The 12,814-nt window shown below is 45.4% G+C and overlaps 2 protein-coding genes across 5 annotated transcripts in view; one reads left to right on the forward strand and one right to left on the reverse strand.

Annotated features, from left to right (window-relative positions):
* The window catches only part of EXD1 (exonuclease 3'-5' domain containing 1), a 48,265-nt gene extending 47,344 nt beyond the window's left edge, over positions 1 to 921 (reverse strand). For 2 of the 4 annotated variants that reach the window (XM_063639108.1, XM_063639107.1), the window contains exons 1-2: positions 823 to 921; positions 620 to 735 (exon numbers count right to left, since the gene is read on the reverse strand). In XM_063639108.1, coding sequence (XP_063495178.1) covers positions 620 to 647 — 28 coding nt within the window. In that variant the 5' untranslated portion in view covers positions 648 to 735; positions 823 to 921. Of the gene's footprint in view, positions 1 to 619 lie in introns of all 4 variants that reach the window. The other 2 variants (XM_055278762.2, XM_055278763.2) reach the window with 1 other exon arrangement.
* A 48-nt stretch (positions 922 to 969) lies between these two features.
* CHP1 (calcineurin like EF-hand protein 1) overlaps positions 970 to 12,814 on the forward strand; it is a 51,064-nt gene continuing 39,219 nt past the window's right edge. Inside the window, exon 1 of the mRNA XM_055278792.2 lies at positions 970 to 1,587. Coding sequence (XP_055134767.1) covers positions 1,521 to 1,587 — 67 coding nt within the window. The 5' untranslated portion in view covers positions 970 to 1,520. The remainder of the gene's footprint in view (positions 1,588 to 12,814) is intronic.

The raw sequence follows: 12,814 nt of genomic DNA on the forward strand, positions 1-12,814 counted from the left end.
AAGCTGTAAAGCCTCAGGTAACATTTAAAACTAGTAACCTAAGTTGACCTGGGAAAGCTTGCTAAGACAAAAATATCCTGGTACTTAGGTACTAACATCGGTCAGAATTCGGTTCTTCCATATCTTACATGTGTTCTAACCAAACAGGTGTGAAGGGGTAAGGCAGGTGAAGCAGTAAGAACTGATTCGCCTGAAAGTAGGCACTAATTTAATGGGTGGCTTTTACCTTTTTTTTTTTTTTTGAGGCGGAGTCCTGCTCTGTCACCCATGCTGGAGAGCAATGCCGCGATCTCGGCTCACTGCAACCTCCGCCTCCTGGGTTCAAGCGATTCTCCTGCCTCAGCCTCCCGAGTAGCTGGGATTACAGGCATGTGCCACCACACCCAGCTAATTTTGTATTTTTAGTAGAGAAGGGGTTTCTCCGTATTGGTCAGGCTGGTCTCGAACTCCCGACCTCAGGTGATCTGCCCGCCTCGGCCTCCCAAAGTGCTGGGATTACAGGTGTGAGCCACTACGCCCGGCCTACCTTTTTAATCAAAACAAACAATACACCATGAGAATAAAATGCAAAATTTCTCATTTTTAAGACAAAATAAGGAACTTCAAATAAATGGCGGACCATAAGCTAGGAATTCACTGTCCTCCATCGTTAGGGCTTTTTCCTCCGAAGCAAGTTTGGGAAATCTGGATCCTAATTTCAGCCAAGTGGTGAGTTCCTCCAACTTCAGTCTAGAACTAAAAGAAGAGGGGCTGCAATGAAGGAAGAAGTCTCGGGACGCTCCACGCCACCCGGCGGCGGTTATCAAATCACAGGCTGAAAACCTGGAGAAACGTCCGCGACGCCGGGAACCCACGCCGCAGAGGCAACGCCCGCCTGGCCCAACGTCCAGTCTCGTCTGTTTCCCGAGGAGCCAATCAGCACGCGGCCCCAAGGCCGGCTCCCCAGCGCCCCCTGCGGCCGGGAGGGGGACGGCAGCCAGGAAAGATGAGCGCGTGCAGTCCCCGAGGGGCACACCCTAGGGTTCCCCCCCACGCGAAGTTTCTCTCCGCAATCCGTGCCACCTATCGAGTAGGATTCCTAGTGTTCTATTCCTGTGAGAAAACGTAGGCTACGCTGCCTGCCGCAGGTTAGTTTGTTGTAAAACTGTTGGTCAATGAAGTTGCCCTTTTAATTGCGTCGTTAGCGACCGAGTGGCATCGCCCCTTTAAGGCCGGTGGCAGTTGCGGTTCCGGGGGCGGGGTCCGTCTTCAGCAGGACTTGGGCTGGAGCTGGGCTGATTCATTCGGGGCTGGAACTCGAACGCTGACGTCTGCTCCTGAGCCGGGCGCTGCCTCGCGCCTGATTGGCGGGTCCTCGGGGCCGCCCTCCCCAGCGCACCACCCCTGCGTTCCCTCCCGGGTCCGCAGTGGAAACACTGCCCTCTCCCTTCTTGACCCCTAGCCCTTCCATCCCTCCCTCCTTCCCTCCTGTCGCCGTCTCTTCTGGCGCCGCTGCTCCCGGAGGAGCTCCCGGCACGGCGATGGGTTCTCGGGCCTCCACGTTACTGCGGGACGAAGAGCTCGAGGAGATCAAGAAGGAGACCGGCTGTGAGTTCGGGTTGGGGGTGGGAACGCCGGGCGCCTCAGGCTGGCCTCAGAACAGAGGGCGGCTGTCGCTAAGGTCTGGAGCTCGGGTGCCTGTGAGGTTGGGGGGTCCTGGGCAGCCTCCAGGTTTGGGGACCGAGAGCTAGAAGACCTGTTCTTCCAGCTGCGGCTTCCTGGAGCGGGGCTCTAGCTACTGTGGGGCTGTCCTTCCCTTCAAAATCGGGAGTCTTGATCACTCGTAGAGCGTCGACGCCCCCCTTTTCTGCCCCCTGCCCATCAAAGTCCCCGAACTCCTTTCCTTTCTGTTGCCTCGCACCACCCTTCCCTATGAAGAGGAATCCTGAACAGTAGGTAAAGCCCGAGAAGCAAACTCAGGAACTCGAGATGGATTCTGTAGAAAATCCGTTTCTGGGCAAGGACCTAAAATCTCTGACAACTATGGGAAATTACAAACAAGTTCTTGTCACAAATTGGGAAAACCACCCAGAAAGCAAGACCGTGTAGTAAGGCTTTGGGAGACATGACCCGATGCCTGGAGACCTTTAAACAATCAGGGGTCTGGGATTGTGAGACTTCTTTCAATCTGAACTTTTAGGGAAAAAAACACAGATACTGTGACCGCCAGTTTACTTACACTAGGATACTTGCTCTCCTAATCTCATATATATATTCATTTCTACTATGCTGGTGTACTTTTTTATTCGCTATTGAAATTGGATGTGCTCCAAAAATCTCCGTGTGAATTTGTACTAGGAACGGATTTTTTTTTTTGAAACGGAGTCTCCCTCTGTCGCCCAGGCTGGAGTGCAGTGGTGTGATCTCAGCACACTGCAACTTCCGCCTCCCAGGTTCAAGCAATTCTCCTGCCTCAGCCTCCCAAGTAGCTGGGAGTACAGGTGCCTGCCACTACGCTTGGCTAATTTTTGTATTTTTGGTAGAGACGGGGTTTCACTATGTTGGCCTGGCTGGCCTCGAACTCCTGACCTCAAGTGATCCATCTGCCTCGGCCTCCCAAAGTGCTGGGATTACAGGTGTGAGCCACCATGCCCTGCAGAACTGATTTTTTTTTTTTTTTTTATAGTCCAGTCTCTTCCTCATCAGTCTGAACAAAGGAGCAAAAGGACTCAGGATTCTGAAGCTCTGTAAAATACCATCATAACTTTGAATAGTCCTTGATAATGCAATGTATGATACAACTGTATTGATGCATACAATATTTTATCTTTTCAGTAAACCTTTATGATTCTTGTTGAGTTAATGAGTGATGTAGCACCTGAGCTCTGTCTCTTCATCATACCTGTCTTTGATAATGACATGACCAGTAACTCACTCAGGGGCCCATATGCAGATAGTACTGAGGAGTGCTATGGGGAACTATAGAATTTTTCAAGCCTGTTTAAGTGCTGTTCTCTGCTTTGTGACAAGTTCAACTTTCTGGAGTTTTCAAGTTGGAAGGGATGTTATCTAGCTAGCCCCATCCCTTTCTGGACTGGTTTGCTTCTTTCAGCCTCTCCTAAAATATGGCCCTTAAGCCTCTCTGTAAAGACCTTTAATGATGATAACCCTCCACCTACCAAGGCAGTCCTTTTCACGATTTTGAATGACCCAAAGGAGTTAGCTCTTTATAATTTGCAGTACTTGTTTGGCCACTGACTTACTCCGACCTTAGGAGTGGAGATGCACACAGTTTGGATTCAGCAAGCATTTTACTACATTTTGTGGCCATAACTTCTGGCCACATTTGTAATTAGAACTACTTTAGGTCTAGGGTGACACCGAATTTGTGTTAAAGAGTCACATGGAGAAATAAGCAGAATCAAAGAGAAATAAATACAGAGTCACGTAATGAGAAAGTGTAAACCATAGTGAAGATGCAAAAAGCCATTTTTGCTTCAGAATGAAGAAAGCAGTAATCCCATTCTGGTTTATATACATTTGACCAAATGGAAATGGCCTGGATGGGATATTTTTACCATGTGGCTTGTGGACAAACAACTAAGTGCTCATGGAAAAGCTGTTTTCCCCATTGCCAAAGAGTGAGTCACTTGTGCGGGAGATTCTCTCCACAACCAGTGCAAATGTATGTATTGAGCCAGAATGCTTAGTGAAACAAGTGCTTAGTGACTTTTTACAGTGTCTGTTCAGTACTGTGCTAGGTACTCAGAGCAGATGGTGACAAAAAACACCCACAACCTGGTTGGGGACATAAGCCCAAGAGAGTTATGATTAGCATCATGACATAAGAAAGCTGAGATTGTGTGGCATCCACCTTCAGAAATCAGGGAAGAGAGAGTCCTTGTGGGCTGTCCTCTTGGAGGACAGGAATTGGGCCTTGATACATGGATGGAGTAGATTTGGATAGATTAACCTAGAGCATTTTGGGTGACTTCCAGGAGACATCCCCCCAAGCCTGCTACAAAGTCATTCCTCTGCTCTGGGAACCATCAGTTTATCCAAATAGTGTCCATCATCCGAGTTGTTTTTCTTTTTCTTTATTTTAGAGACAGAGTCTTTGCTCTGTCTCCCAGGCTGGACTGCAGTGGCTTGAGCATAGCTCACTGCAAGCCTTGAACTCCTGGGCTTAAGCCATCCTTCCACTTCAGCATCCCAAGTAGCTAGGACTACAGGCACATACCACCATGCTTAGCTGATTTTTATTTTTATCTTTTGTAGAGATGGAGTCTTGTTATTTTGTCAAGGCTGGTCATGAACTCCTGGCCTCAAGTGATTCTTAGGCCACTTCAGCCTCCCAAAGCACTGGGATTACAGGTGTGAGCCACTGCGCCAGGCCCAGAGTTGTTTTTTCAAGGAGTAATTTGGTATGATGCAAAAGATTTTGAAGAATAAAAACAGATATCTGGAGTGGGTAGAGAGGTGGAATTTGTCCCATTTTCATCTGCCTTTTCTTCTATGAAGAATTTGGAAAACTATCTATCAGAAGCACTTTAAGAACAATTATAAGACATTTTACTACTTCCTTTGCCAGTACAAAATGTAACATAATTGAGGAATACTAACTTTATATTCAGTGCAAAAGCTATGCATTGGAATTTGATGATTATATTTAACCATATTTTTTGTAAATTTAAAGAGATTAGAATTTATACATGACTAGATTAGCTGGTATTTGATATTTAATGAATAACAGTAAGTGTTTGGAAAAGTAATTCTGGATAAGAATTACCTGTGAGCCTCAGTTTCATCATCTGTAAAATTAGAATAATAATAGTGCCTACTTTACAGGATTCTTACGACAATTAAATGAGATGAATTATGTAAACTACTTAGAATAGTGTCTGGTATAATAAACTTCATGTGAGTGTTATTATTTTGAACCATAGTTAACAATCATCTTATTGGGAAAATACCATTTGCATGTACTAGTTATAAAAACTATGTGTAGGGCTATATCACTGGGGAGGTGACAGCATTTTATACTTCTTTTTGTAGTGGACATTTGATTAGGAATTAAGTACAGATGTTTTGCCAATTCTAAGGAAATAAAATTTTTAAAGGAGTTTTTAACAGTTTATGAAACTGTTATGATGTTTTAACAGGAATTGTCTAAGAAATGCTTTCTATTGGCATAAGATATTTGCTAAATTATCTTTGTTCTACTACCTTCTTTCAGACTTCTGCATTTTCATAAAGCTTATTTGAAAAAAAAGGTGTAATTGGGGATGAAGCCACAAATGTCTTAGGAGTTTCTGTAATCATCACCCTTAATTCACTTAATTGTAGCAATAAGCTGGCTGTGAATTACTTAAAACTTTATGAGGCCAGGCCCAGTGGCTCACACCTGTAGTTCCAGCACTTTGGGAGGCCAAGGTGGGCAGATCGCTTGAGCCCAGGAGTTCAAGACCAGCCTGGGCAACATAGGGAAACACCATCTCTACAAAAAAATAAATTTTTAAAAAATTGGCTGGACATGGTGAAGCGTGCCTGCAGTCCCAGCTACTCAGGAGGCTGAGGTGGGAGGATTGCTTAGGCGGGAGGTCAAGGCTGCAGTGAGCCATGTTCACGCCACTGCACTCTGGCCTGGGAGAAACAGACCCTGTCTCAAAAAAACAAAAACAAACAACAACAACAAAAACACCTTGATAAACAATTCATGCCATTCAAGTAGTAATGAATGCAGATTATTTTTAGTCTCTACCTTTTGGTATGTGTCATGTGGTACAGGAAGGGTGTTGAACAGGTTTAGGAAGTAAGTTGCACAGGTTGGTAAGGTTTTGTTTGTTTGAAAGAGTGTAGTAATGATAGAGTTCTAACAGAGTACAAGCCTGGCAAAAGCAATTGCTTGAGAACAATTTCATGGCTAGAATGTAAGTAGAAATTCAACTTCAGGTTTCTCATGCCTCCAAATGTAGGACCCTTCACAGCCCTCACCAGCCCGAAGATTCTGTCACTTCAGAAAACCGGGCTGTCATTTGCCTCCTATTGAAATGGAAATGCACAGATAACTAACACCTTTAACTGGTTTTGGGTTAAGTGATTTGTAAAGCTTTGTACTTTTTGAGTTCTAGTGCAAAGTTTTATTCTCATTTGTTGCCATAAAGGGGTAAGAAGCAACTATTTGTCAGTTAGAGAGGGCATTATGGGAAAGAGACCCTAAGAACTTTTTTTTTTTTTTGAGACAGGGTCTCACTCTATTGCCCAGGCTGGAGTGCAGTGGTGCAGTCATAGCTCATTGCAGCCTCAAACTCCTGGCCTCAAATGATCCTTCCACCCCAGCCTTTCTAAGTACTGGGATTATAGATGTGAGCCACTGTGCCCGGCAACTACCTGATTTTTAATTTTTATTTATTTACTTTTTTCAGACAGGGTCTTGCTCTGTCATCCAGGCTGGAGTGCAATGGCATGATCACGGCTCACTGCAGCCTCAAGCTCCTGGGCTCAAGCAATCCTCCCAGCTCAGCCTCCTGAGTAGCTGGGACTACAGGCACATGCCACCATGCCTGGCTAATTTTTTAATTTTTTGTAGAGATAAGAGTTTCACCATGTTCCCCAGGCTGGTCTCGAACTCCTGAGTTCAGGTGGTCCGCTCATCCCGGTCCCCCAAAGTGCTGCAATTGCAGAGGTGAGCCACTGGCCAGGAACTTTTTTGCGGGGGCAAGGAGGGGATGGTTGTCCAGAGCATAGAGTAGTTGGAGGTTTATTCATTCAGAAGATAATTGACCCCAGCAGCAGCTGCAAAGATATAAGCTTTATTTTTGTAAATTTCTGGATAAATCATTTGAAAGTTGCAGGTATTGGAACTCTTCACTCCTTCATACTTCTGCATGTATCCCTTAAGTATTGGGATGGTTTTTACGTAACCACGATACTATTATCACACCTAAGAAAGTTGATAATACTTCTTAATATTATCTTTTTTTTTTTTTTTTTTTGAGATAGAGTCTTGCTCTTGTTGCCTAGGCTGGAGTGCAGTGACTCGATCTTAGCTCACTGCAACCTCTGCCTCCCGGGTTCAAGCAATTCTCTTGCCTCAGCTTTCCAAGTAGCTGGGATTACAGGTGCCTGCCACCATGCCTGGCTAATTTTGTATTTTTAGTAGTGACGGGGTTTCTCCATGTTGGTCAGGCTGGTCTCGAACTCCCGACCTCAGGTGATCCACCCACTTCAGCCTCCCAAAGTGCTGGGATTACAGGCGTGAGCCACCGCACCCAGTCCCTTTTTTTCCTTTTTCTTTTTCTTTTTTTTTTTTTTTTGAGACAGAGTCTCGCTGTTGCCCAGGCTGGAGTGCAGTGGCGTGATCTCAGCTCACTGCAGGCTCCGCCCCCCGGGGTTCACGCCATTCTCCTGTCTCAGCCTCCCGAGTAGCTGGGACTACAGGCGCCTGCCACTTCGCCCGGCTAATTTTTTGTATTTTTTTTAGTAGAGACGGGGTTTCACCATGTTAGCCAGGATGGTCTTGATCTCCTTTTTTTTTTTTTTTTTTTTTTTTTTTTTTTTTTTTGAGACGGAGTCTTGCTGTCGCCCAGGCTGGAGTGCAGTGGCGCGATCTCGGCTTACTGCAGGCTCCGCCCCCTGGGGTTCACACCATTCTCCTGCCTCAGCCTCCTGAGTAGCTGGGGCTACAGGCGTCCGCCACCTAGCCCAGCTAATTTTTTGTATTTTTAGTAGAGACGGGGTTTCACCGTGTTAGCCAGGATGGTCTCGATCTCCTGACCTCGTGATCCGCCCGCCTCGGCCTCCCAAAGTGCTGGGATTACAGGCGTGAGCCACCACGCCCGGCCTTTTGATCTCCTGACCTCGTGATCCGCCCACCTCAGCCTCCCAAAGTGCTGGGATTACAGGCTTGAGCCCGGCCTTCTTTTTTTTTTTTAATTGAGATGGAGTTTCACTTTTGTCGCCCAGGCTGGAGTGCAGTGGTGCGATCTCAGCTTACTGCAACCTCTGCCTCCTGGCTTCAAGTGATTCTCCTGCCTCAGCTTCCCAAGTAGCTGGGATTACAGGCATGTGCCACCACGCCCGGCTAATTGTTTTTATTTTTAGTAGAGACTAAAGGTTTCACCATGTTGGCCAGGCTGGTCTCGAACTCCTAACCTCAGATGATCTGCCCGCCTCAGCCTCCCAAAGGGCTAGGATTATAGGCGTGAGCCACCTTAATATTATCTATCATTCACTTCCTATTCAAATTTCTCCAATTATAAGAAGGTAGATTTTGTTTTATATAATGTTTTAAAATTTCTCTTAATCCCTAAGAGACTAGTCCAGGGCTTGAAGTCTTCATGTCAGGGGGAATGTTAAGGTGTAGTGTGTTCCGGGAAGTGCAGGCTTCAACTTTCCTTTATCTAGAGCTACCTTCAGCTGTACTTGTAATCTTAACGTAGGTTATCAGTCTGTTCTTCTGCATTAAGATTTGGAATAAAGGCAAGGACAAAATAAGTTTTTCTTTTCTTTTTTTTTGAGATGGAGTCTCGTTCTGTCGCCAGGCTGGAGTGCAGTGGCGCAATCCTGCCTCCCGGGTTCAAGGGATTCTCCTGCCTCAGCCTCCAGAGTAGCTGGGACTATAGGCGTGTGCCACCATGCCCAGCTAATTTTTGTATTTTTAGTAGAGATGGGGTTTCCCCATGTTGGCCAGGATGGTCTTGATCTCTTGACCTCGTAATCCACCCACCTCCCAAAAGTGCCAGGATTACAGGCGTGAGCCACCATGCCTGGCCCTCCAAAATAACTTTTTCTGACTCCCTTTTTGTTTTTATTCTTTCCTCTGCCACTTCTGCTTCGCGCTTCTCTGAAATGCCTTCCTCCTCTTTGCACAATGCAGTGATGATAGAAAAATTTCAGCAAGGTTAACAGGGTCTTTTTTTTGTTTTTTTTGGTGTGTGTGTTTTTTTTGAGACAGGGTCTCATTCTGTCACCCAGGTTGGAGTGGAAGGGTGTGATCATAGTTCACTGCAACCTTGAACTTCTGGGCTGAAACAGTCCTTCTGCCTCTGCCTCCTAAGTAGCTGGGCGTACAGGAATGCGCCACCATGCCCAGCTAATGATTGATTGATTGATTGATTGATTGTAGAGACGAGGTCTTGCTTTGTTGCCCGGGCTAGTTTTGAACTGGCCTTTCGTCAAGGGATCCTCCCACTTTAGCCTCCCAAAGTGCTAGGGTTACAGGCATGAGCCACTGCCCTCAGCCAAACAGGGTCTTTTAAATAATCTTTTAACAATTTAAAATGATTATATACCCATACCAGTGGAGAAAAAATACAGCTTCATTCAAGACATGTTTATAGCAGGGCACAGTGGCTCACGCCTGTAATCCCAGCACTATAGGGTGGCTGAGGCGGGTGGATCACGAGGTCAGGAGATCAAGATCATCCTGGCTAATGTGGTGAAACCCCGTCTCTACTAAAAATACAAAAAAAAAAAAAAAAAAAAAAAATTAGCCAGGCGTGGTGGCAGGTGCCTGTAGTCGCAGCTACTCAGGAGGCTGAGGCAGGAGAATGGCCTGAACCTGGGAGGCAGAGTTTGCAGTGAGCCAAGATCGCGCCACTGCACTCCATCCTGGGTAACAAAGGGAGTCTCCATCTCAAAAAAAAAAAAAGACACGTTTATATGCACGGCCTTCTCTGAAAATAACTGAACTCCTGATATTTCCTTTGGGTTACCAAGAATTGTGCAGGTTTTGGGCACCTATCTGACTAGCTTAGAGCCTTCTGGGGAACATACTTCACTGGAAACATGATCTGCCTTCATTCACACCAGTTCCAATACCTTTCTACACATGGATGGTGTAGCTCCTTTATAGGTAGATTGGGATTGTTCTGAGATTGCTTTATATTCTTTGTCACAGTGAATTTAGCACCTAAATTAAAGCCTTCTCGCCTTCTTTCTGTTAACAAAATTACTTGTAACCATATCATTATGGTTCTAAAATTTTGGAGATAAGTTTAGATATGACCATATTGATTAATATTAAAAGTTGACATTTGGTTGTATGTTTCTCCACTGACTCCCATATAACCCAGTTCGTCCTGGAAGACAGCAGTTTTTTTTTTTTTTAATGTTTTGGCTACTTATTTACATTATTTATTTTTAACATATTAGTACTTTTTTTGTTATTGTTTGTTTTGTTTTGTTTTGTTTTGAGGCGGAGTCTCACTCTGTCACCCAGGCTGGAGTGCAGTGGTGAGATTTCAGCTCACTAAAACCTCCGCCTCCGAGGATCAAGCGATTCTCCTGCTTCAGCCTCCCAAGTAGCTGGGATTACACCACCACACCTGGCTAATTTTTGTATTTTTAGTAGAGACAGGGTTTTACCATGTTGGCCAGGCTGGTCTTGAACTCTTGGCCTCAGGTGATCTGCCCGCCCTCAGCCTCCCAAAGTGCTGGGATTGCAGGCTTGAGCCACTAGGCCTTGCCACATTTTGAATTTAAGCAGCCATAAACTGGTCTTAACATACTATAGGAGGTTTCAGTGCCCAGCTATTTTATTTGTTTTTTATTTATTTTTTTTTTGAGACAGAGTCTCCTCTCTGTCACCCAGGCTGGAGTGCAGTGGCGTGATCTCGGCTCACTGCAAGCTCCGCCTCCCGGGTTCAAGCCATTCTCCTGCCTCAGCCTCCCGAGTAGCTGGGACTACAGGTGCCCGCCACCACGCCTGGCTAATTTTTTGTATTTTTGGTAGAGATGGGGTTTCACCGTGTTAGCCAGGATGGTCTCGATCTCCTGACCTCGTGATCCACCTGCCTCAGCCTCCCAAAGTCCTGGGATTACAGGCGTGAACCACCATGCCCAGCCTCAGTGCCTAGTTATTTAGATGATATAGATTAGAAAGATGTTTAATGGCTCATTTGTGGATTTTTTTTGGTTTAAAATAATTTTATTTTTAATTTTTATTTTTATTTTGTTCCCCAGCCTGGTCTTGAACTCCTGGCGTCAAATCATTGTCCTGCCTCTGCCTCTGAAAGTGCTGGGATTATAGGTGCCAGCCATCATGCCTGGCTCTCATTTGTTCATTGAAGGAGTCGGATTAGATAACATTTCTTCCAATTTTAAAATTATATAAATTGGATTAAGAAGGACTCCAAAGCAATATAGAAAATGTGTGAATTACTAAATGAAAAGCAAGCTGTTACAACTTTGTAAAGTACACAAGTAACTGATATTAGATGATATATGAAGAGCTGGGCGCAGTGGCTCATGCCTGTAATCCCAGCACTTTGGGAGGCCGAGGTGGGTGGATGGCCTGACCAAGATGGAGAAAACCCCGTCTCTACTAAAAATACAAAATTAGCTGGGTGTGGTGGCGCATGCCTATAATTCCAGCTACTCGGGAGGCTGAGGCTGGAGAATTGCTTGAACCCGGGAGGCAGAGGTTGTGGTGAGCCGAGATCGTGCCATTGCGCTCCAGCCTGGGCAACAAGAGCGAAACTCTATCTCAAAAAAAAAAAAAAAAAAAAAAAGATATCTGAAGAAATGAAAATGGCAGTGTTGGGATTGTGAACAAATTTTGTTTTTTTCAAAAAATCTTTTGGGAAACTTAGTAACTCTTTTTTTTTTTTTTTTTGAAACTGAGTCTTGTTCTGTCAACAGTCTGGAGTGCAGTGACGTGATCTCTGCTCACTGCAACCTTCGCCTCCCTGGTTCAAGTGATTCTCCTGCCTCAGCTTCCCAAGTAGCTGGGACTACAGGCACACACCACCACACCCAGCAAATTTTTGTATTTTTAGTAGAGACGAGGTTTTGCCATGTTGGCCAGGATGGTCTCGGTCTCTTTTCCTCATGATCCTCCCGCCTTGGCCTCCCAAAGTGCTGGGATTACAGGCGAGCCACTGCGCCCAGCCCAAAATTTAGTAATTCTTTAACTGACTTATTTTTGCTAAACTAAAGGGAACTTTAGTACAAGAGTAGCCTTTGATGCCTGAGGCCAGAACTGGGATAGACTGGTCAAGTTCTTAAAGAAAACGGTTGTAACTGGCAAAGTCAGGAGGGAAATGGAGAGTAATTAGTGCAGCAGTAATACTTGTGCCTTCAGGCTCAGGATGTAAGCATGATGCTGATAATAGCTAACCTGGAGTGGTTGCCATGTGCCAGGCACTTTGCCAAGCATTTTCCTTTCATTGACTGGTGAGTTCGCTCTACAATCCCATTCACTGACCCCTCTCTAGTAAGCCGTGGTGCTAGGAATGGAATCAGAATCTGTCTGCCTAACCCTCACAAGTGTGTATACTTTACAGTGAGCCATTTATACCTGCCTGGCTGGCAAAACAGTCCACAACTGTCTCCTTAGTGGCTGGATCCCTGCTGGCTCTGCCCTGATGGAAATGCTTTTGCCTTCTCTGCTCAGTGATCACCTTAGAGCACTAGGACAGGAGCCCAGTTTCGAGGGTGAAACCTGATGCTGAAGAATTCACAGCCACACATAGTGTGTCCTCTTATCCCAGCTCTGGGCCACTCACTACCTGCTTGTCCCTGTTTACTTTGTCCCATTGTTCCCAACACTACAAGTACATTTTTGTTTCATGAGCTGAGGGAGGAGGACACCTTATCGGAACGACTTTGGCCACCCCTTTAAACCTCTGAAGGTACAGCCTTGTACAAAGTCCACACTTGTCACACCCTTTTTGGCTATTGTCTTTTCTCCTCCGATAACTCTGTTTGTTTCCCCTCTCTTACTTCCAATCTATCAGGAGACTAAACTATTTCCCAGAAAGGCCTTTTGAGTTTTTAGTGTTATTGTGTACCTGCCATTATTGCCTCATTTTAATTGTCAACTTGTATCTTG

The sequence above is a fragment of the Symphalangus syndactylus genome, chromosome 5 (genome assembly GCF_028878055.3).
Source record: "Symphalangus syndactylus isolate Jambi chromosome 5, NHGRI_mSymSyn1-v2.1_pri, whole genome shotgun sequence".
Lineage (NCBI taxonomy): Eukaryota > Metazoa > Chordata > Mammalia > Primates > Hylobatidae > Symphalangus > Symphalangus syndactylus.